Here is a 21,839-nt window from a genome sequence, read left to right as displayed (position 1 = left end):
CTTTCATTTTAACTCATTTCCATAATGCAAACTCCAATTTCACCATCTCATGTATAACTCCTTATTGTTGGAATTGAATATTAAGTTTATAAGAGTTTTATTACTCTTGACTTCTCAATTTCATCCGCTTTTCTAAACAATCTTTCGGTGTCAATCGTTCCATCTCACGACTTTCATATATTCATCCACCCAATATCAGTTTCTACCGTCAAATTTTAGAACGAGGATCACATCAGAAATGAATAAGCATTAGAAATGGTCCACCGAAGATGACCTCAACCAAGGTGACTCATTATTAAAAATGGAAACACTTTTATCTCTACTCTCTCCACTTAACACACAAAATAAAATTGCATAAAATCCCGTGCCGCCCAAGGAAGGGGTCACCTCCCTTGGGACAGAGGTAGTACTATAATATATCCAAACCTGCAGGTCAAATTTCACTTTGCAATTCATGAATCCACACTGCCAATCAAGATCATCTGGTCTTTACAGAGCAACATTTGGATATATAAAATCAAGAATGCATAAATCACTAAACTGACATTCACTCGTAATGATTAATACTGAATGAAACATGATTCAAAAATAATTTTCGAATTTAATACTAGAAGTTGTTGCACAAGAAGTCAAGAATGTTGTTATTTGGAATCGAAGATGATGAACTCGAGCAAATAATTTTTTATCATATCGAATCCTATTACAAAAGTACTCCAGAAATTAAACAAATTATACACCATAATTCTGATTTGAAATGCATGAATTCTATCTCTATCTCTATCTCTATATTAAAAATCGAATCTTTATTTATTTTTAAAATTTTCAAGTCCCTATCTATGCAGGGAGGAGAGCTGAAGATGGCAAAGCATTGTTCATTGCTCAGTTGGCAATTAACTCCTTTTCTTCTCTTAAACCATTATTTCTAGCCAGCCAGCTCCTAATAATTTCAGTCCTTTTAATTCTCCATTTTGTCCATTTTCCCATATATATTTCTTGGTAAAAGTTTTGAATGAGTGAATTTAATCTTTTTCTTTTTGGTCAATTTGAATAAAACCCCATGCCTTGAATTTGGATATGTCTATCTAATTTGAGTCCTTACTCGTTACTCAGGAATATATTCTTCAATAATAATTGGTGATTTTACTTGCAATAATCGTATGTCCAAGAATAGTATTTGACAAGGTAGATAAGGCTAAAATAAGAATTTCAAGATCGTCCTTAGTTAAAAACATCATTTTGCCATATTAATATGTGTCGACAAAATATTTTAGCAACTTAGTAAGCCTAATACTATATGATTGAACAAAATTGCAAATTTAATAGAACAAGTATATTTTTTTATCAATTTATTTAGAAAAATGAGATGTATTTTGCATTAAAAAAAAATAGACACTATTTGATAAACATAAAAAAAATAGAGGTAAACTAACTAACTAACTTGAAATGTCGTTAAGAAAAGGCGCAATTGGAAACGTTAATACGGTGGTGGGCCCAGCGGCGTAAACATTACTCAATTTCCTCCGCCTCCGCCGCTGCACCACCGCCGGCCGCTCTCCCTTCCGCCTCCGCACGCCAACACTCCATCGAATCCACACCTACTTTCCGATCAAACTCATCCACAGCAACGAGAGCATGTTTGATTAGCGGAAACACACACAAAATCAGCTACATTTTCCTCGATCGCCATGGATTCCCCCAATGAAAGAGGCGCTCCTCCCCAAATGTCAGGTGAATCAATTTCGCACTCTGAATTTGTATATTACAGCGTTAATTGTGTGAATGCAACGCGAAATTGAAAAAAAATTGAGAAATCGAGGATAGTATCATTTTCATTTTTCACCTCAATGTTCGTGGATTTTGAATGTGTGAGCAGGCGAGAAGGATCTCGAGAAAGGATTCAGAACGGAGCACTTCTGGCCGTCGCCGTCGCCGCGAGCGCCGGCGCTGGTGGTCTCCAACTCCAGCAAAGCCCTAATCGTGTCGAATTCAGGCAAACGGTTCGATCAATCGGGGAAGAAGAAGTACGTGAGGCAGGTGACTGGCCGCCACAACGATACGGAGCTCCATTTGGCTGCGCAGAAGGGTGATGTGACGGCGGTGATTGAGATTTTGGGAGAAATCGACGAGCAGATGCTTAAGACGCTGCGGGGGGCTGAGTTTGACGCCGGGGTGGCGGAGATCAGGGAGGCTGTAGTGAATGAGGTGAATGAATTGGGGGAAACCGCTCTCTTCATCGCAGCTGAGAAGGGGTTCATTGATGTGATGAAGGAGTTGTTGCCTTATTCGACGAGGGAGGGGATTAGGACGAAGAATAGGTCGGGATTTGATCCTTTGCACATCGCTGCCAGTCGAGGCCATCATGGTAATCCGACTTGTCTCATTACTTGATCCAATATTTTGATGTGAATAGGCATCTTTGAATGATGGTTGTGTGCTAAGACCTCTGATTTTGGGTGACAAAATGTCTTACAATGCGAGTTTTTTAGTGTGCGAACGATTTATCTGTCGAATAGCAAGTTAACTAAATAGTTTGATCATCTGAATTGTGTCATCTTGTTAAGATGGAGAGTGATTTTTCTACATTATATGGCTCAAATGATTGCTTGAAGTAATGGCATTCTCTTTTGCTAGCTGAGGAAATGAGAAAATAGAGAGTTTGATCTTGTGTTCTTGAATGCTTTAGTTATATTTAGTGAGTGTCATTATCTGGATCTTTGTGAGGATAAATGTTATTTCGTTGTAAACCCGACTTATACGAACTGCAACTTCTACAGATATTGTTCAGATGCTGTTAGATCATGATCCAGACCTGAGTAACACAGTCGGCCAGTCAAATGCAACTCCTCTCATATCTGCAGCAACGAAAGGGCACCTAGCTGTTGTAAAGGAGTTGCTCCAAAACGATCCTGAGTCGCTAGAGGCGCGGAAATCCAATGGCAAAAACGCGTTACACTTTGCAGCGCGCCAAGGCCATGCAGATATTGTGAAGGCTTTGCTAGAGATGGACCGACAGTTGGCCCGAAAAACTGATAAGAAAGGGCAGACTGCTCTGCACATGGCTGTGAAGGGCGTAAGCTCAGCAGTGGTGAGGCTACTTCTGCAGGCAGATCCAGCCATAGTGATGCTTCCTGACAAATTCGGTAATATTGCGTTACATATAGCTACGAGGAAGAAGCGTGCTGAGGTAAGGAAAGGCGTTGATGCTTTGATGAGTCAAAAAATCTGCATTTGTGGCTTCTGATTTATACATGTATAGAAGCTTATGTTATATGGCCTTTAGCTTCTGCATTTCTGATTTTACTCTTTCTTACAGTTTTTTACATCTAAAGCTTATGACTTTTGCAGATTGTAATGGAGCTCTTACGGCTTCGTGACACGAATGTAAATGCGCTGACTAGAGGTCAGAAAACAGCGCTCGACATAGCTGAAGGGCTCCCTCTATCGGAAGAGATCTGTGAAATTAAAGACTGCTTGATGCGCTATGGTGGAATGAAGGCCAACGAGCTAAACCAACCCCGTGATGAACTCCGGGAAACTGTCTCGGAGATAAAGAAAGAAGTGCATACGCAACTTGAACAGGCGCGTAAAACAAACAAGAATGTGAATGGCATTGCAAAGGAGCTCAGGAAGCTTCATAGAGAAGGAATCAACAATGCTACTAACTCGGTAACAGTGGTGGCTGTTCTGTTTGCAACAGTTGCTTTTGCAGCCATATTCACCGTCCCGGGAGGCGACAACGACAAAGGGATGGCTGTGATGGTGAGCAGCCGGGCTTTCCAAGTCTTCTTCATCTCCAATGCCATCGCACTCTTCACATCCTTGGCTGTCGTGGTGGTGCAAATCACAGTGGTCCGAGGCGAGGTGAAATCTGAGAGACGGGTTGTGGAGGTGATCAATAAGCTAATGTGGCTGGCCGCAGCTTGCACCACGGTGGCTTTCCTCTCCTCGTCTTACATCATTGTCGGCAAGCACCATAGATGGGCTGCAATCCTTGTCTCTATCACAGGGGCGGTCACCATGGCCGGAGTTCTAGGTGGCATGACGTATTATGTGCTGAAGACAAGGAGGATACGGAGGGTGAGGAAGAGAGAGAAGTATTCGAGAAGTGGAGGAAGCTCATTCAGACACTCTGACACTGATTCTGAAGTTAATCCTATTTATGTCATTTGATTCCACCGTCATCGGTTCTGGACTCTTCGAGAAACGATCTCAACACGACGACACACTTGCCCGTGTGAGTTTCGGACACGAATCATATGTTGCATCAATGGCTCCTGCAATGAATCTCTGTAGAGATTCTTGAATATGACTGGTATTTGTTGGGATTAAGGTTGAGCTTTGTGACAAGAGAGAAACATAGGCAAATGGTCATGTTCTTGTCTTAGGTTCAATGAGGATTTTGTCTCGGCAAAGTGTAACACATTATGAAGGCTTTGAAGTTGTTGAAAGATTAGCAAATACAGATGGATGAATGTCAATTTATGTCACAGCATTTGAGCAATTTTTGAATATTTTAGTGTTCAATAAAATACATGCAAAATATCCAGAAAAAGAAAAGAAACAAAATAGGATGCAGAAACAAAGAAAATAAAAGTAAAATGGGAAGAATATATTTATTGATTAAAGATGAATATGTGCATCAACTTAGTACAACATGAATGGTCTATATATGGATACATATATCTATAAATGGAGTTTTTAACTAAATCATATGCTGAGGCAGAGAACGAAAAAGTGATGGAAACAAGAATACTAGCTACCAAAAAATTATGTCCCAGCATCTACAGCCACTGATACAGCTCTGCATTCGGGCCGAGCTGGGCTTCTACAAGTTATCGACATCGGGCAAAGGCACTTTCCAGTAGTTCCACGAGTTATAATCCTCCTGCGCGGATGCAAATTCAGCATCAAGAAACATGAAAAACGTGATTTCTGGTATGGCTTGGGTTTACCTGTTCGATCAATGACGTTGGCGGGAACATGTCATGCACCAGCGTGTGCAACGACCCGTATGATTTCACATCAATACGACGATTAATGGCCACCTCCCCCTGCAAGGAAAAAAAAACATTCAAAGGAAAGTTGGAGTGTTTCTTTTCTTTTTTCTTGCATTCTTTTTAGACTAAATCCTCAAAGACTTTACCTTAGGGTTGATTATGAAGATTTTTCCCTTAGGAATCCCAATTTTCCGGTAGCTGAGCTCGTCGGTGTCTCTGTTTCCAAAACCCGCGTAAAATGGATTGTAATCGGGTGGAAAGAGCGCCTTAATATCCTGTAACACAAAGATTGCATAACCATGTAAAGGTTCTTGGCAGACAAAACTAGCATAGCAAATGGATTTTGACATTTACCTCCAAACAGGCAATCTTGAATTCATGTGGAGCTCGTCGTATAACTGGCACAACGCAACATTTCTGTCAGATACGATGGGCAAAGATGGATGTGTGTAGTGAAAAGATTGGAGAGAATGAAAATGGGTGTATCATAATTCACAACCGTATATGAAGAGAAATAACTTTCGAACGAATCAAACTAATCGAGAAAGGAACAACCATATATGAAAGTCTTGTAATGCCACTAAAGTAGTTTGAGCGACAAAATTTTGCGATTAGATTTCAAAATTCGTAAAACCAGGTTTCATCTGTGTGTAGACACTTAATCTCCGCTGATGGCTCTCATGTATCAAGTATAAAGATATGCCAAGGAGAAGGATGTCACCTTCTCGGTACAACGAGGGAAATAATCCATCAGGGGAAATGACAACAGGTCCAGTTGGCAAGCTTTTACCATCCTGCCCATATTGAAACAAAACAATAACCACATAAGTCTCAAAATAATACGAGGATAAAGTTTCCACCGGCTCAAGAAACACAAGAACATACGCAGAAGTTAACAGTTAGAGTAGCACGGATTTATGTGGACCAAACATTGCAACAGATTCAGGCCATCTTATCAACTAGGAAATTTTATGTGCTACAAACATATCGTGATCAGAAACGCCATTTAGACTCACGGTCTTCAGAATTATACCTGCTTGAGATTGGATAGGAAGCTTTTCGTTAAATATGCTTGAACAATAGCTCGTGCACTTAGAAATAAGAGCTGGTATCCGTTCTCCTGTAGCAGAAACATTAATAATAAGACAAAACTACAGAAATGCAGTTCTTCATATTTCCAATAATCAAATGAGTTTCAGTTGGAAGCTCAGAATGCATGGTACGAATCAGCTTGACCAAAAACGCGGCATTTAAAGATACTACCTTTATTGCACAAAAAAGATGAGCGATCCCAGAATGACTCCAGTCTTTTCCTACCAACGGCATGACCTGGCCAAGAACATCAGACCTAGAAACAAGCAGACACGATTTTTTCAGGCAAAACCAAAGCTGTGTGGGAACTGGGATTGGTTATCATGTCTCGATCTTTGTTTCGTTATCATTAACCCTCTCAAAGCAAGGAGCGAGAAAGGAAAAACACTTTAGTGTTCAGCCAATTACAGTCAGCAATAACACATTAGGAAATGAAATGTGAAACTAACTTACTTGGTAATAGTCCCGTCCACGTCTGATATCACGATTCGTGTATTCCACTTCCACAAATACATATGAGCTTCAACCTTCTGGGATCCAAGAACTCTGGTAGAGAATTTGAAACTCACCATGTTTTGCCCCTCCTTGAGATTCAAAGATGCAATCTGTTCGGTGGTGGGTGCATTAGTTCTAATAAACTGCTTGCGAGGAGACTCACTGGCTGCACGTGCTGTGGGGGTCGAAACTGCCTGTTGACTCTGTGAGCCGGATTCGGAACCAACATAGACGTCTTCATTAGAAGAGTAACTAGTGGCATGTTCGAGTGGCTTGGACCTCCTAAACGGATTTGGCCAGAGTCTCCATCTGCGAGATGGAGTAGACACCAGCTGTGGATCGTCTTCTTTTTTTTCTGGCTTCTCCTGTTCCACCGGGATTGCGTCTTCTGCCTCGACCGGTAGATCTTCGCCAAAAGCAGCCATGCTGAGAACAATGTGTGCAGCTTTATGCCATGGTACGTACTTCCCCTGAATTCTAACAATCAGGTCTTCACTCTTCACAACTGATGCAGGTGAAAGTTTAAATTCCTCCAATGATATGCGCTTCTCGTTGAAGGCATCTTCTGCTGCACTCGAGCCCATTCCAGAATGAAGCAACTTTGCGCAAAGAGATATTTCCAGCCCTGCAATTAAAAAAAATATGATAATATCAGATTCGGAAAATGAAGGAAACTAGGAATGTAGTGTAGTGGTAATCTTGCTGTTACTAAATGAAATTTTTTACCAAACGGTTCAGTTGGAGCAGCTGTATGTGGTTCAACGTGGTCCCTTTCTCGACATACATCAGAAGGAGACTCCTTACCATCATTCACTGTTCCGACAGTTCGATCATCTTCCACTTGTTTCCCTGAATCCTGATCAACGGTAGCAAACCGAACAGCCATGCGATCAGAACCATTGTGATCTGTATTGGAAGTAGATATTTCCTGAGCTGCAGCTTCAACCTGTGACTCGAGCAATGAGACACGGCTAGGAATTCCAGACTCGTCGCAATCTGATTCACCATTGTCTCTTGATATTTCAAGATTCTGTTCTACATGTTCGTCATTCATCAAAGGACTCAAAGGCGATTTCTGGTCTCCTGAACAACTGATATCCTCCCGATCCTCGTCTGCAGACTGCTGCGAAAATTCCATGAACTCATGGCAACTCTTGAAAACATCACGTGTAAGAAAACGGCCTGATGCACTTTCAGAGCCACTTTCTACACTGAACTCCTTGTCGTGAATAGATGAATCCAGACTTGCTTGGACATGGTATAGACGATCTTTGTCACTTTGTCCAGGCTCTAAGTGTTCAGAAGATTGAGGATTCTCGTCTCCGTTGCAATTTTTCCAAGGGGTGTTTTCATGTGTAGGAGAATCAAGCTCGTCCATACAATTAGTCGTCCACAAATCATCACCCCTGTGAAACTGTTGAGTTCGTTCGCCCGGTCCAAGGTGAAACTGAGGCGTGCTCAGTTGCACACTTGCAGCATCCGTCACGGATGATGATATAGGTGCCATTAGAATATGCCCGTCCACGCTCACCAAAACCACCTCCGAATTCGAATTTTGCGATTCCTCCAATGCATGTTCCACACTATCTAAATTATCGTACTCAGAGAACTCAACTGAACCATCCAAAGAAGATTGTTCATCTTGAAACTCATAGAACATCCGCTCATTGTCAGACTCGGCTCTCTCTAACCGCTTCATACCAAGAGTTGTGCGTAAATCTTGCATCTCCGCGTCACCACCATTAAACTCATCGATCTCTTGTCCCAAAAAATCGTTCTCTTTAGAACCGCTCTCTGCATTACTATAAACACTGCTATTGTCCTCCCTCCCGCCTTCAAGACTCTCCGAGTCCTTAACACCCTCCCGATCATCCTTCTCCGCGTCAACCTCCCTGACAAAATAAGCTTCACCCGAGTTATCAAGATGCATATGAAAATCGGCTTCGACACCATTGACTTCTATTCGGACAAGCTTCTCCGCCCCTTTGAGAACACCTTGAAATTTTCCAAACCGAACATACCAAGGCGTGCTCCTAAACGTCCCATCGTGCTGCTTAACAACGATTATGTCCACCGCCCCACCAAACGGATGAAACGGTGTGGCAACCGAGTACACTCCTTGTGTTATGATGCTGCCAACTCTACCCACCACATTCATTTGGCTCACTCACAAATATTCACCCCCAATAAATGTCAAATTCCAATCCTCTAACCCTAAATCAACATAATCCATACAACAAAATCCTCAAAAATATCCCAATCCTCGGAATTTCCGACATCTGCATGCAACAAAATGAACACATTAAGATCAAATGATCATGCAATAATTCTATCCCTTTTAGCTCTACTGCAAAACTAAATCACATCCAAAGAGGAAAATTGTACTAATTTTTTTTTTTTTTTTTTTGACAAAGTCTATGATGTAGTAAATCCCAATTCAAAATCAACTCCAATTCAATTGCTAGTCAAACATAGCCCTAACAACATAATTTCACAAAAAAAAATTTACTAAGTCAACAACAGTGAGATAGCAAATGCAAGAGCTGAAGCTTGAATCAAATGCTTTGAAATCGGAAGTAGTGATTGACGAGAAAGAGCATAAACGATACTTACACAAATTCAATAATTTGCTGATTTTCCAGAAACGAATCCAAGCTGCGAAGATTGAAGTGTTTAGCCCCGAGATGAAGTGAAATCGGTTGAATTTTTTTTTTCGCAGAGAGAAGATTCCGAGAATATATTTTTAAGAGTCGTCCATTTATTTTCCTCACCGAATGGTAGGTGATTGTGTGCAAAACATCTGCCTTGATTTTTCTTTCTTCTAAAATTGTCAATCAATGCACTTTTATGTTTGGAAATGAGACAAGAATTGATGTAATTAATTTTATAAATTGTTATTAAATTATACTTGTATCAAATAGATTATAAAAGTATGAGAAACTTATTAACAATAGAATATAATTAATATGTGCGGATGACTAAAAATGAAAAAAAAAAATGGAATATTGGTTGTTCGTAGAGCGATGTAGTTTTTAATTTATTTTAAACGTTATAATTTATCTCATTAAAATTTAAATGAAAAATTACAATGAGGCAAAAGTATTATTTCAATACCGACCAAAGTATTGCTCCAAAACAAATTTAAGAAAAAAGTTAAACACCGACCTAAGTAATTTGTAGTAAACTAGTAACGTGGTTAATATAATAAGTAAATATAAAAAATTAAAAAGTAAGAATATGTGAATCACGTGTGAGAAAGTTTTTGTAATTATAATAGTGGGATATTTTTATGTTGAATTATTAAACTATTAAGGCGGAGACAGAAAAAAATTATTGGTTGTGATTAGTATTTTATTTAACTACAGTAAAGACAATTTGCTAAACTTTTATTTTAGATATCAAAAGCAGATAAAAAACAATTATTCTGCCAGTTAAGCAGTTTTAATAAATGACATTAGAATTAATTAATATGGTCCATTTAAAATAATTGAACCCCAACTACCACCCTCTTTCCACATGCCTTGCCTAGTCGCACTAATTATTGTCCCAAAATGAACAAACATTTGTTATAAAAAGTGTGTGAGAGAGATTATTTAGACATGTTAACAACAAAAATTTTATTTTTGTTGGAGCAAGAACATCATCTCAACTAACAACAAAACAAAACAAAACAAAATCAAATTCTATAATAAATTCAGCAATTTGTCTTGCCTCTAAAGTAGTCATTAAGCAGTTTAGGAAGCAGCAGGCATAGCCTCTTTTTCTTCAGCAGTGAAAGGTATCGGTTTCCTTGGGGCAGGCAATCGGCCGATGCTATCTACTTTCTCTTTCAATTTCGGAGGTGGCCTTGCTGCTTTTGGAAGTAGCCTGCCCTTCTTTTCGAACCACTCTGGTTTCAGCAGCGCCCGCAGCCCCAGTTTGTTGTAATACACACGTCTCACCGTCCCCCCAGCAGCCTCTACTGCTGCTTTCGCCCTTACTGTCACCCTTGAAACCTGTGTGGCTCGAGGTTATTGAAATTGCAAAAAATGGATGCCAAACATATTTTGAGAATGCGAAAAATGTTAAGGAAAGGTTACCTCTAGATGGATGGGCCATTCAATGTGTTCAGCTCCGCGTCCCATTAGTCTAACACCGTCTTCTATTTGCTTGCCTATAGCTCCACAGTCCTTTAGTTGGGAAAAACATAGTGCAAGTTTTCAGATAAGGCTTGAGAGAGATGAGAGAGTATCATAAGAAGCTAATATACACACTACACACCTTGAGAGTTTTCATCGTTATCAATTCTGAAGAATCAATTTTCCCAGCATTTATCAGCTTTGCGATTTTTCCTAAACCAACAGGCTGCAGGTGACCAACAGTTATAATGTATGCCAAACACAAGAGAGTAAGAGAGAAAGAGACATGACTAATATGCAAAAAACAGACGGAGAGGAGGAAAATGCTTTAGGCCCTGTCCTAATTGGAATCCCTATCGAGATGAATCAGCAGTGGCTTTACTCAAATCCAGTCACACAAAAATGTAAGAGATCCGCACTGATTTTCTACTTTTATCAAGTAATAAAACTCTCAGAATGTATTTCTCACTCACGATCATTTTCAGGACCAAATAACATCAGCAAATTAAAACGTAAAAGTTACCACCTCTGGTCTGTACAACACCTCAAAGCTTCATTTTGCCTTGTACACAATATATTTGTAGTTCTTTAATGATACAAAGAAAAATAGTGTTAAGACTTAAGAGTTAAGAAGCACTTGTGTAATATCAAATCCAAAATGGTGTATGTCGAGAAGTCCAATCCATCCGGGGCATTTACTTTTGAAGATCGACCCAGATAGATAAAAATAGTACTACTATGAGCTATAATCCCTTCTTGTTTACTTAGATGGATTGAAAATTCAAATTTTGGATATCCCAAGGTGCTTGATAACTTCTATCATTGAGCTAAGTTTACCTTGTACACAAACATTACACTTGTAGTCCTTTAGTGATACGAAGAAATACAGGGTTTAGAAACATCGTGTAGTATCAAATCTAAAATGGTACTACTTCGAGAAGCCAAACCAATCAGGAGCACTTACTTTTAAAGATTGACCTAGATAGATAAAAATAGTACTCCGCTTATAATCCCATGTTTACTTAGATCGGAATTTCGGGATATCCCAATGCACTTCAATCTTGATAACTCCTATCATTGAGCTAATTCGGCTTGATTCACAACTTCACTGTATGTTCAATAATCTCCACATGAGCTCTATAGATCATTTGATTCATCTTTAAACTCTTTCTATGTAATGATATTTATAAGCTAAATCAATCGGTGGAAAACCTATTCAAACACTAGAATTAACACCACATAATCGCTACAAGTAGAAACTCCTCTAGGTTTTTCCAAATGAGCAATTGCAGTAAAATTGAAGCTCAGAAAGATGAATTTAACCTAACCTAACCTAACATAACATCAGCAATCGAATTCAAATGAGGTGAATCAAAATGAGGATACCTGAAATGTGAGAGTGAAGGGATTCTTAAAGCCTCGTTTGGGAAGGCGGCGGCGGAGCGGCGTCTGTCCGCCTTCAAATCCGAATTTATAGGTGCCACGAGCCTTCTGGCCCTTGTGCCCCCGCCCGGCCGTCTTCCCCTTACCCGACCCGATACCACGCCCCTTCCTCGTCTTCTGCTGGCGCGACCCTGGATTATCCCTCAGATCGTTCAGCGCCAAAAGGCTGCTGTAAGCCCTAACGCTCGCTGAATTGCAGCGGTGATTGAAGCAAGCCGCATACGGCGATGCATAGTGTAGCTGAGGAGGAAACCTTGGTGTTGGTGTAGGGTTTGGGCGCTGAACCAGGGCAGCTCGGATCAAGCTGGGGAACACTGAAGTGAATCTTCTTCTCAGCATTTTCTCAACATAACAATGGCGAGGAGAAATCTGGTGATGAAGAAAGCGGCGGTTCTGTTCCGAATTTAGGGATTTTTTCCGATTTTAATTTGAAGAGTTGGTATATTTTTTTACTACTAAATCTTTAATTTTTTTTTTCATATTAATTGGTTGGGATAATTACTAATTAGATGATGCTTAATAAATGGAGTAAATCATTTGGCCAAACTGCACTTGAGTCTCTCAACTCTATAAGAGCAGGTTTCCGATTTTGTACGAAAATTAGTTTCGTGGGACATGCATCATTTTGTAATGTTTTCTATGCTTATGAGACTGTGTATCCACGCTAGTCGGAAATCTGATCAACTACGAGTTGATGAACACTTGCATCAATTCGTATTCTTGTGTTCTTCAAACGAGTAAAAGACGCCAAGTCACAATATGATGCAATAAAAAGGGATCATTTTTCTTGCTGGGTTTTTGTTTCTTCATCTTTACATAGACAGTTCACTATTTCCTGGTAAATAATATCTCATCTCGTGTTTTATTTATGGTACACGTCGCGTGCATATTGATGATGCCGTCTTTGTCAGGTCCTAAAACAAAAGAAATGCACACAGCAAAGGCCTGAACTACCTCAAACCTCAAATGTGGGCATGATTGTGCAATGTTTTGTTTGTGTATGAACATGAGTATACACACCTATACAATAGAGCTCGTCCTGTTGCAGCTATCCATAGTGTACAGACAAAGAGTGAGAAGATCCAGATGTGTGACTCAAACTGTATGGCTGAGAGGGCCTATACCCAATTCATCCTCGATATCATCAGCATCTTCGAAAAGTTTGAGGAACTGAGCCTGTTGTTGCATCCTCTTTCGTCTCTGCCACCACTTGCAACCAGCTACAAGGCCACCTGTAAACAGGATCAGGAATGCGCAACTGATAGCTACAATCCAAGGCCAAGGTAGCGTTTTGCTTGAATCCTCTTGCTTGGCGTTAGTGGAATTAGCTTTATCCTTATCCGAATGCGAGGATGAAGATGAAGCTGAAAAAACAATCATAAAATTCATCAGTTAGCTAAAATGAGTGTATGCCTCACTGGAATATTACCAAATGCATATTTCAAAGGTATCTGAGCAGTCATCTGAGAGAAAAATAGCACGCACGAACATTCAGAGTGTATACAAATCACATTCACTGGTTCTACATAGAAACTAAAAATGCAATGACAGAGTGACTCTTTCATATGCTCGCCAAGAAAAGAGGGTGTACGAGCTATGCAACTTTTTAACACGACAATTTATGCAACATGAGATGCTGTGAGAGTTTTGCATCACATAAATACAATTAGAAGATGAAAGGAAAGATTATACTCTCTCACCTTTTTCCCGAGCAACACATTCTTTACATAAAAATGTGGCATTGAACTCTTTCTCCCTAACATGAATATACTTGCCATCGGACCGTGTGAAATCAGATGGACAAAGTTCCCATTCATCAAATACATAATTTGGTCTAACGGCATCCTCCTCATAGAGTCCACAACGTTTGCATTTCGTATCAGGAAGTTCTGTTAGGGGCTGGGACAAACAAGAGGTAATTCAGAATCACCTCTAAGGTTTCAAGGTGTAAATTATCTAACTGACAGGAATAACCAATAATCAGACAACAACGGGCCGTAACAAGTAAGCATGTTAAGGATAACAAGAATCGTCGGCAACCAATTAACTACACAAACTTTCAAAATTTTGTGAGTACAGGCAACAGTAGAAAAATAGAACAAGTGGGACACAGTTATTGTGATTTGTGAATTTAGAAGGAATTTTTGAAAGAATATCGTAGTACTGATATTCTTCTTCAACAACAAAACATAGAAAAAAATATACGAGCACAAATTTATTTATGCTTCAATATTCACAAACTGAAAATCACAAGAGTCATACAGAAACAACTAAGAAGTTTAAGAATATGTTAAAGTCACTCGAAAATCATCAGGAAATTACCTGCCACGATTCTTCACCCCTGAAGGAATACAATACATGCTTGTTTTTAACATCTGGTAGAATTATCTCTCTCTCCCCTTTACATTGAAAGTATACTTTGGGTTTAGTCGGAATCCATTCATGAGTTTTGAAGATCTCGATGGAATCAAGTGTGACAACTGCTGCTGATATCAATGCTGGAGGCAGGAGAGATAAACCACAATATAAACAATACCATCAATTCAGCAGCAAAAACTCAAATGCATTAACAACATCACTACCGATAAATACAGTTAAGTAAAACGAAAGAAAACTTCTCATCAATTTCAAAATCCCCACCAAATCATTCTCTCTCAAAGTAAAGCTTACACAATAATTGCCTTTTTTTCACTTTGAACTGCAAATATTAAATTATGCTTAACAACAAGAGGTCCTCAAAGCATATTCACTTGTTTTCTATTCCAATTAAGGTTTTAGCTCGTCGAAAAAACCCCCAAACTCAACTTTAAAAATTCTCCACAAATCCATTTCTGTCATCAATAATGTCAGTTCAACTCGTGAAGGCGCCAATATCAACATAACGAAGATATCTAATCATACAACAATCGATAATCCCCAAACCGAATTCTCATACGATCACAAAACATATTCAATCATCAAAATTACAAACTCAATCAAACGAAGATCTTCACAAGGAAACCGATTTTTACCTGGGGAATAGATGATTAGAATCGTGCTTGCATAAATCAACAAAAGGGGAACCCTCGATGTAAATCGACGGCGATTCATCGAGCCGCCAATCCTCGCCGCCTCGGTATTCAAATCAATAGATGTATCGAAAATAACAATCGCCGGAGTATTGCTCGATCGAATTTAGGGCTTGAGCAGAACTTTTCTTTATTATTATTTTCTTTTTTCTTTTGAAGAAAAAACCTTGGCGTGTGAAGGAGATGACTGAACGGGAAAAAAAAAACGAGCTCGCGCCTTAAACGGTGACGGCTATTGATGTTGTACGCTGTGCATACGAGGTTGTACATGGCTAGGTTCGGTTGGAGGCGGTTATTATTTTACTAGAATTTTCGAGAATATTGTGCAAGAAAATTTAATCGCATTCTTCATCAAATAAAATAATATTGCATTATTGAATTAGAGTAGTTTGTACTTTTTGTACTTTGCATTTTATGAAAAAAAATTGAATAACAGTTTATTTAGATATTACTTTCATTGTCTAGTCTATTTATAGCTAACATAATTTACACAATTTAAAAAATAAAAAAAATGAACATAAATAATATTTTAGTATATTTATAAAATAAAGTACAGAAACAATTTCAAAACATACATGTCACCAAGCACTACGAAATTAAACACATATATCATTCACTTGTTTTTAAACACCACTCGTAGCATCGGAGTACTAACAAGTTGAATAATTATATAACTAAAATAATATCATCAAGTGTAAATCAAATTATATTATTGAAAAACTCCTCACGAGCTCGGTTACTATAATTATTTGAGGAGTGAATGATATTGAGGACTACAACGATGACTGCTCGGATAATACTACGAGAAATCGGTGAGGAACCGTCGTTAAAGATTCTCGATATTATTTAACATTTCTAGAGTCCTATTTATGTAAAATGAATATAATTAAAATTAAAAATGAGGGATAAAGTCCAAAACAATATTAACAGTACGAAATTAAAAAGAAACCGATGGTATTGGACCGACATCGATCAAAGGCCCAATTATTAAAGGCCCAAATAGTCTTCGTCTCCATAGATGCTTCCCCGTGAATTTTATACTAAACTAGTATCTACTCTCGTGCGATGCACGATTCAATTAATTTTACATAAACTAATTTAATATATCACTTTATCATCACTTGAATTCGAAAACTAAAAAAAACTAAACTTGCGAAACTCATATATATAGACTGCATATGTATTTGTTCTAAAATTTTCATCCTATTTTTTCTGTTCTAGAATTCTCTACTTTTTTCTTATATATTCTATTTATTCCTAAATATTTCTATTATAAATTATCTTCAAATTTTAATTACAAAATTTAGGCTTGTTATTTATTTGAACACATTTTGTGCAGTGAAAATACTAAAATAAGAAGACGATTTAGTTGATAAAACATTTTTTATCAATTCAATAAATAGGGAATCTTTATTGATCATTTTTTCCAAAAAATAAATAAAAGTTGTGGATTAATTTCATATACAATTATACTTCCGCAAGTTATTTAATACTCCTATCAATTTTTTTTTATTATTAAATAGATGTATAAATATAGCAATAATTAAATATAAAAATAAAATTATAATATAGTAAAATTAATCACATCTAATAACTATAATCTCAATCTAGAGTAATATAAGTAAAGGGGAGTGATCAATTGCTAACTCATCATTTAATTGCTAACTACAACTAATTTAAGGTCATAAGATTTTAGAAAATGTGTGATCTACAATTTGCCATGTGTAATTTTCATTTTTATTAATTAAATCGAAAAAGATAAAAATTAAAAAAAAAAAAAAAAAAAAAAAAAAAAAAAAAAAAAAAAAAACTCCAAATTAGGATTTTGGATGAAAATGTCAATATAGTGTTTTGAAAATATCAACACAATGCTTTGAGAATGTCAACACAATGCTTTAAGAATGTTAACCCATTGCTTATATTGACATTCTACATATATTATATTGGACATATTTTATATAGTATGTTGACATTTCTGCTGTACGAAAAAATTAAAAAATTTCGAATTTTTTTTTCAAATTTTGACGTCGGAACATATACATGTATGATATCGTTGGAATCCTTATGAAATTATCTTTAATTTGATATATGTTATATGAATTTAAAGTTTTGGGATTTCTTTTAAAGGTTAGTTATAACTAAATATGTAGTTAATTGACATTAATACCCCTATTGATATTTTTTTGAATTAATCCTATGGCCTTATTGACGTTTTTCGTTGATCGTATTGACATTTAGGGATTAATAATCTAAGCCCTTAATTTGAATATCTAATAGCTATTATTTAGTTGCAGTTAACAATTAAGTTATGAGTTAGCAATATAACACTCCTCCTATAAGTAAAAATGTTAAAACATGCAATTAGTATAATATTTAAAATTATATTAAAGCAACAAAAGAACAATCTTATTTAAACAATGCATAGTAAAATTATGTCTAACACCAACAATATGAAATTATTAATATACAATTTATAATATTCAAAATAATGGAAGCCTTTGTCATAGAAAAATATAATAAATATAATCTACCTTCATATTATAATCTACCTTTATATTTTAATCAGTTTCAAAGATCTAATATATTAAATTAAACAATAAATTCATTACATTAATCCAATTCATCACATAAATCCATAAGAATTTGTTATATCATATATGTCTTTTAAAAAAATAATCATTTAAACTCTTCACCTATATAATTGGGTCAACTAATTAAAAGATGCATTACTAACAAACAATTTATTAGGTATAGTAACTCATTCATATTAAAACATTACCCTTCGACTTCTCTTTGTACTCCAATACCCATCTACCTTATCATTTTAACATCTTTTATCTGCCTCCATCTAGCTACGGTGCCCTTCTTCATCACCAGTTATCATCTCATGCACTTTTCTCGTCTTGCACCGGTGCAATCTATTCCATAAGCTAATTTTTCGCCATCTACATGTAATAATTTAAAACAAAAATCAACTACATACCCTATATTACAACTTTTTACCATTTCGTTGACTTAGGTGCTCTTTTTGCATAAAATCTGTGGAAGTGACGAAGTTTGAGATGAATATGCAATGCATTAACTACAAAATATTATAGATGACCAGTTTCTATGATACTATATTCTATATTTGTAAAAAATTATTATAGTTAAGATAAAAAAGATAAATAAAACAAAACTAACATAAAATAAAACAAACTAGCATTATAAAAAAAACCTTAAATATGGACTAATATCACTTAAACATAACGTAATCCTCAGCCTTATTTTACTCCTCACTCTCCAAATTGATGATTATACATATACACGAAAACAATGTGATATTTATACTCTACGTCTTCTTTGCTTTCGTTTGCCATTTTGTTGACTTTGAATATTCTCTTTACATGAAATATGTGAATGCGACGAAGTTCGAGATGAATATGCAATTCATTAACTTCAAAGATTATAGATAGTTAGTTTCTATGATTTATTAGTCGGAAAAAAAAAATAATTTACAATGATAATATAAATTTTATGCTTGAAAGTTGAAAAATTCATAATTATGTAAAAACGTTCACAATGATCAAATAAAATTAAATGTTATTAATGAATATGTAGTGTCATCAATCAATTATAATATTAAATATACATAAATATCATTATGAATAGTATAACAACTTTTCATTTACTATAATAATTATGAGCATAACTTATATATATTTCAATATAAGACCAAAACTCATCTTTTCTATATGTTTCATATTAATTATGACATATTTTATAAATATTAAAATTTATATTCATAATTTACAAACATTTCAATATAAAGTCAAAACTCATCTATAAATAGATGTAAAGGGTCCAAATATAATTCCCCAAACGTTAGGGGTCCCACTATAATTTGCGCTTTCTAAAACGACGGCGCATCAGCTGTAAACACATTCCCCCAATTCTAGAATCTAGCAAAACCTCAGTACTCACTGCTTCATCAAATTCACCATTTCTCTTACTGCGAAGATCTCGAAATCAGCAATAGCTATGAATCAACTGAGTCGAGTTTCGATGAAATGGAGCCGCCTAGTTGGCGGTATCCGGCATCCTTCCGCCGCCGCCGTCGCGCCGAGGCGTTTCTCCACTGAAGCATCTGAGCCGAGCCGAGCCGACTCCGGGGATCAGTTTTTTCGAACTCCATCAGCTGGTTCTCTTTTACCTTTTCTCGAATTTCAGCTTTTATTTGAATGTCATTATCCTAGATTATTTTCCTACAGTTAGGAGCTAGGGTTTAGGGTTTTGGGATTAATTGCGTTTATTGTTGATTTTTGGATACTGTTTTAGGATTTTTTCTGTTGAAAACGATTCAGTTAATTTAAATTATTCCATGTTAAAATTATTCGCAATGCTTGAAACTGATCGCTGAGAAAAACGATTCTGTAATATTTTGACTTCTATGATAAGCAGATATTAGCATTTAACTGGTACTTTGACTGGGAAAGAGAAACTATCGTCTGTGAAAATGAAATCTGGTTTCTTGAAAGTAGTTCGTCGTTTTTGGTAATATTTGCTTACCGTTGATCTTAAGATTGATTGTCTGATCCTGGACACGTATGGTGGCTCAATGTTGATCAGTTATTTTTTCTCTATCCATTTTAGGTGTAGTTTATGGGAGACTTCTCGATATCACAAAGCATACATCCAAGGCTGATGTAATCAATCTACTGGATGGCAGTAATTTGAGTCCGGAGAAGATCAAAGTTGAGTACAATCAAGGATTTCTTCCTTTGTCAATGTAAGGCTCTCCGCATAATTCATTGTCTCGAGCTTGTGAAAAGGACAAAAGTAGTGATTAGATCAATATCTATGCTTTATTCCTTCTTTGACCATAGATGGTTAAGTATTTTGACGTTGGTTTTATCATTCAAATGATGAAACTCAACTATGCCGGTGAATAATCTATTGAGTTTTTTTGTGATCTTCTGAATGTTTTTTTCTCATTTGTTACAATAGTCGTCATTCAGTCCCCAACCCCACCAGCCATCCACCCACACACACAAATAAATGGAAGAAAATAAATGAATAAATGTAGACGGATAAGAAAGATTTCAAGCTGTGGTTGCTGATGCAGTGAATGACTGAATGACCATCATTTATTAAACAGGATTGATTAGTTACATTGTCTCTTGACTGTTTCACCGAGAACTTGTTTACCATTTGTCTAAATTTTGTAGGTTGGTTGAATTCCCCTCTGCATCATCTTATGATGCTGCCTTGAGGTCAATTGGTAGGAAGGGCCGCATCTATAATATCAGAAGGGTACTTTCTTCTTTGCTTCTGTAATTTTCATACGATTTTTCGTTTTTCTCTAAATTTTTTCATTCATTCTTTGCCTGATTGCAGGCTGATAAATCTGATTGGGATGCTGGCGCACCTTATGATGGAAAAGCTGTGAGTACTTAGTCGTGATTTCGCACGTACTATCTCATTGGCTGTAATGTTATGCTTCGGAAAAGTTTGATTATTCATTGAATTTCATCTGTTTATATCAGATCATACTACTTGGGCTCCCCCGAAATGCAAATTTTGATGATGTTGAGCGTTTCCTTTCTGGTTGCCAGTACAATTCGTCTACAATTCAGATATCTGTCAGGTTAAATGATATCCTCATACTCACAATTAGCATATGAAGGGGATAGTGTTTTGTACATCACTGAAATGTAGTTCATATTTGGTAACGATGCAGATTTACAAACGAAGGCCCCATCAGAATGGCACTTGTTCATTTCCCATCCCAAGCTCTGGCTATGCACGCTTATATCACCAAGAACAGAGGCTTCTGTCTCAATAACCAAATCACGGTGCAAGTTCTCCATTAGCTCTTTCTTTCTTGGCAATGGATTCAGTTTTGTAGTTTTGTTCTGATGCACAAGGAAGTGTGCTCGACTCGGCTAAGTTATTTCTGCCATTTATGAAACTGTTATGCTATCTTGTTCAGGAATACAATGTGTTTCTTGTTTGAGCATAATGTTAGTAGAGATTCTTGGAAACTACTAATCTTCTTCGAACCATAAATATTCTTGCCAGCAAATGAACAAAAGTAGTATATAGTTTTCCATAATCTCTACTGTGATGTTTCCATAATCTTTTTGTATTGGATTTAGCTGCAATATTCATATAATGTTGCCAATATTTTGTGGGTTGATGCTGGCTTGCCAGCACGTCTCATTCAATGTTTAGTCAATAATTCTTTGGTGATGGGCGATTAAAAAAATAAAATGCACTTTAGACTTGTTTCATGCAATGTTTTATCTCGATTTGTAGATCGTGGGAAAGTAGTGTAGGATTTGTATAGTATATTAAGTACATTTTTTGTAGGGTGGTGTTTGATTTGATGGATTATATACGATTGAGTTTTACAGACGTTGTTCGGGAATATGGCTTATACGTTATCTCTATTTCGAGATGATGCAGCGTGTAGTCTTGGCTTACAAGTCTTAATTCAATATCGGTTAATTTTGTGCAAACTGAAGTATTAATTTGTTAACAAATAAAAGCTTCTGATTTTTACAATAAGATTGAGATATAAATTTTCGGTCTGCATTTTGATAATCTTAATCCAATTTTCAAATCAACGACTAATTTTTTTTCCC

General features: G+C 36.7%; 5 protein-coding genes across 6 annotated transcripts; 2 read left to right on the top strand and 3 right to left on the bottom strand.

Annotated features, from left to right (window-relative positions):
* Positions 1–1,470: 1,470 nt before the first annotated feature.
* On the top strand, positions 1,471–4,468 carry LOC125216270 (ankyrin repeat-containing protein ITN1-like). Its single transcript, XM_048117943.1, has 4 exons — positions 1,471–1,728; positions 1,874–2,362; positions 2,775–3,184; positions 3,346–4,468. The coding sequence occupies exons 1-4, from the start codon at positions 1,686–1,688 to the stop codon at positions 4,168–4,170; spliced, it is 1,767 nt and encodes a 588-aa protein (XP_047973900.1). The 5' UTR covers positions 1,471–1,685; the 3' UTR covers positions 4,171–4,468.
* Positions 4,469–4,588: 120 nt separating this feature from the next.
* On the bottom strand, positions 4,589–9,400 carry LOC125214169 (phosphatidate phosphatase PAH1-like). 2 transcript variants are annotated; one of them, XM_048115074.1, is made up of 10 exons: positions 9,198–9,400; positions 7,389–8,863; positions 6,543–7,209; positions 6,261–6,345; positions 6,031–6,117; positions 5,719–5,791; positions 5,352–5,395; positions 5,144–5,272; positions 4,953–5,051; positions 4,589–4,885 (listed from the first exon to the last, which is right to left on the bottom strand). In XM_048115074.1, exons 2-10 carry the CDS (start codon positions 8,740–8,742, stop codon positions 4,826–4,828), a joined length of 2,598 nt encoding a protein of 865 aa, XP_047971031.1. In that variant the 5' UTR covers positions 8,743–8,863; positions 9,198–9,400; the 3' UTR covers positions 4,589–4,825. The 2 variants fall into 2 exon arrangements, with proteins under 2 accessions (XP_047971031.1, XP_047971030.1); XM_048115073.1 differs by having other exon boundaries at positions 7,311–8,863; positions 9,198–9,399.
* A 776-nt stretch (positions 9,401–10,176) lies between these two features.
* Positions 10,177–12,583, bottom strand: LOC125213972 (50S ribosomal protein L15-like). Its single transcript, XM_048114799.1, has 4 exons — positions 12,089–12,583; positions 10,845–10,928; positions 10,664–10,753; positions 10,177–10,579 (listed from the first exon to the last, which is right to left on the bottom strand). Exons 1-4 carry the CDS (start codon positions 12,482–12,484, stop codon positions 10,319–10,321), a joined length of 831 nt encoding a protein of 276 aa, XP_047970756.1. The 5' UTR covers positions 12,485–12,583; the 3' UTR covers positions 10,177–10,318.
* A 322-nt stretch (positions 12,584–12,905) lies between these two features.
* Positions 12,906–15,417, bottom strand: LOC125213973. Its single transcript, XM_048114800.1, has 4 exons — positions 15,157–15,417; positions 14,468–14,643; positions 13,846–14,044; positions 12,906–13,509 (listed from the first exon to the last, which is right to left on the bottom strand). The coding sequence occupies exons 1-4, from the start codon at positions 15,233–15,235 to the stop codon at positions 13,241–13,243; spliced, it is 723 nt and encodes a 240-aa protein (XP_047970757.1). The 5' UTR covers positions 15,236–15,417; the 3' UTR covers positions 12,906–13,240.
* Positions 15,418–19,133: 3,716 nt separating this feature from the next.
* On the top strand, positions 19,134–21,236 carry LOC125211681. Its single transcript, XM_048111574.1, has 6 exons — positions 19,134–19,393; positions 19,846–19,981; positions 20,421–20,505; positions 20,590–20,637; positions 20,739–20,839; positions 20,933–21,236. Exons 1-6 carry the CDS (start codon positions 19,234–19,236, stop codon positions 21,063–21,065), a joined length of 663 nt encoding a protein of 220 aa, XP_047967531.1. The 5' UTR covers positions 19,134–19,233; the 3' UTR covers positions 21,066–21,236.
* The last annotated feature ends 603 nt before the right edge of the window (positions 21,237–21,839 follow it).

The sequence above is a fragment of the Salvia hispanica genome, chromosome 3 (assembly GCF_023119035.1).
Source record: "Salvia hispanica cultivar TCC Black 2014 chromosome 3, UniMelb_Shisp_WGS_1.0, whole genome shotgun sequence".
NCBI lineage: Eukaryota > Viridiplantae > Streptophyta > Magnoliopsida > Lamiales > Lamiaceae > Salvia > Salvia hispanica.
Note: the sequence above shows the minus strand (reverse complement) of the source record. Positions and strands in the feature narration are given on the sequence as shown.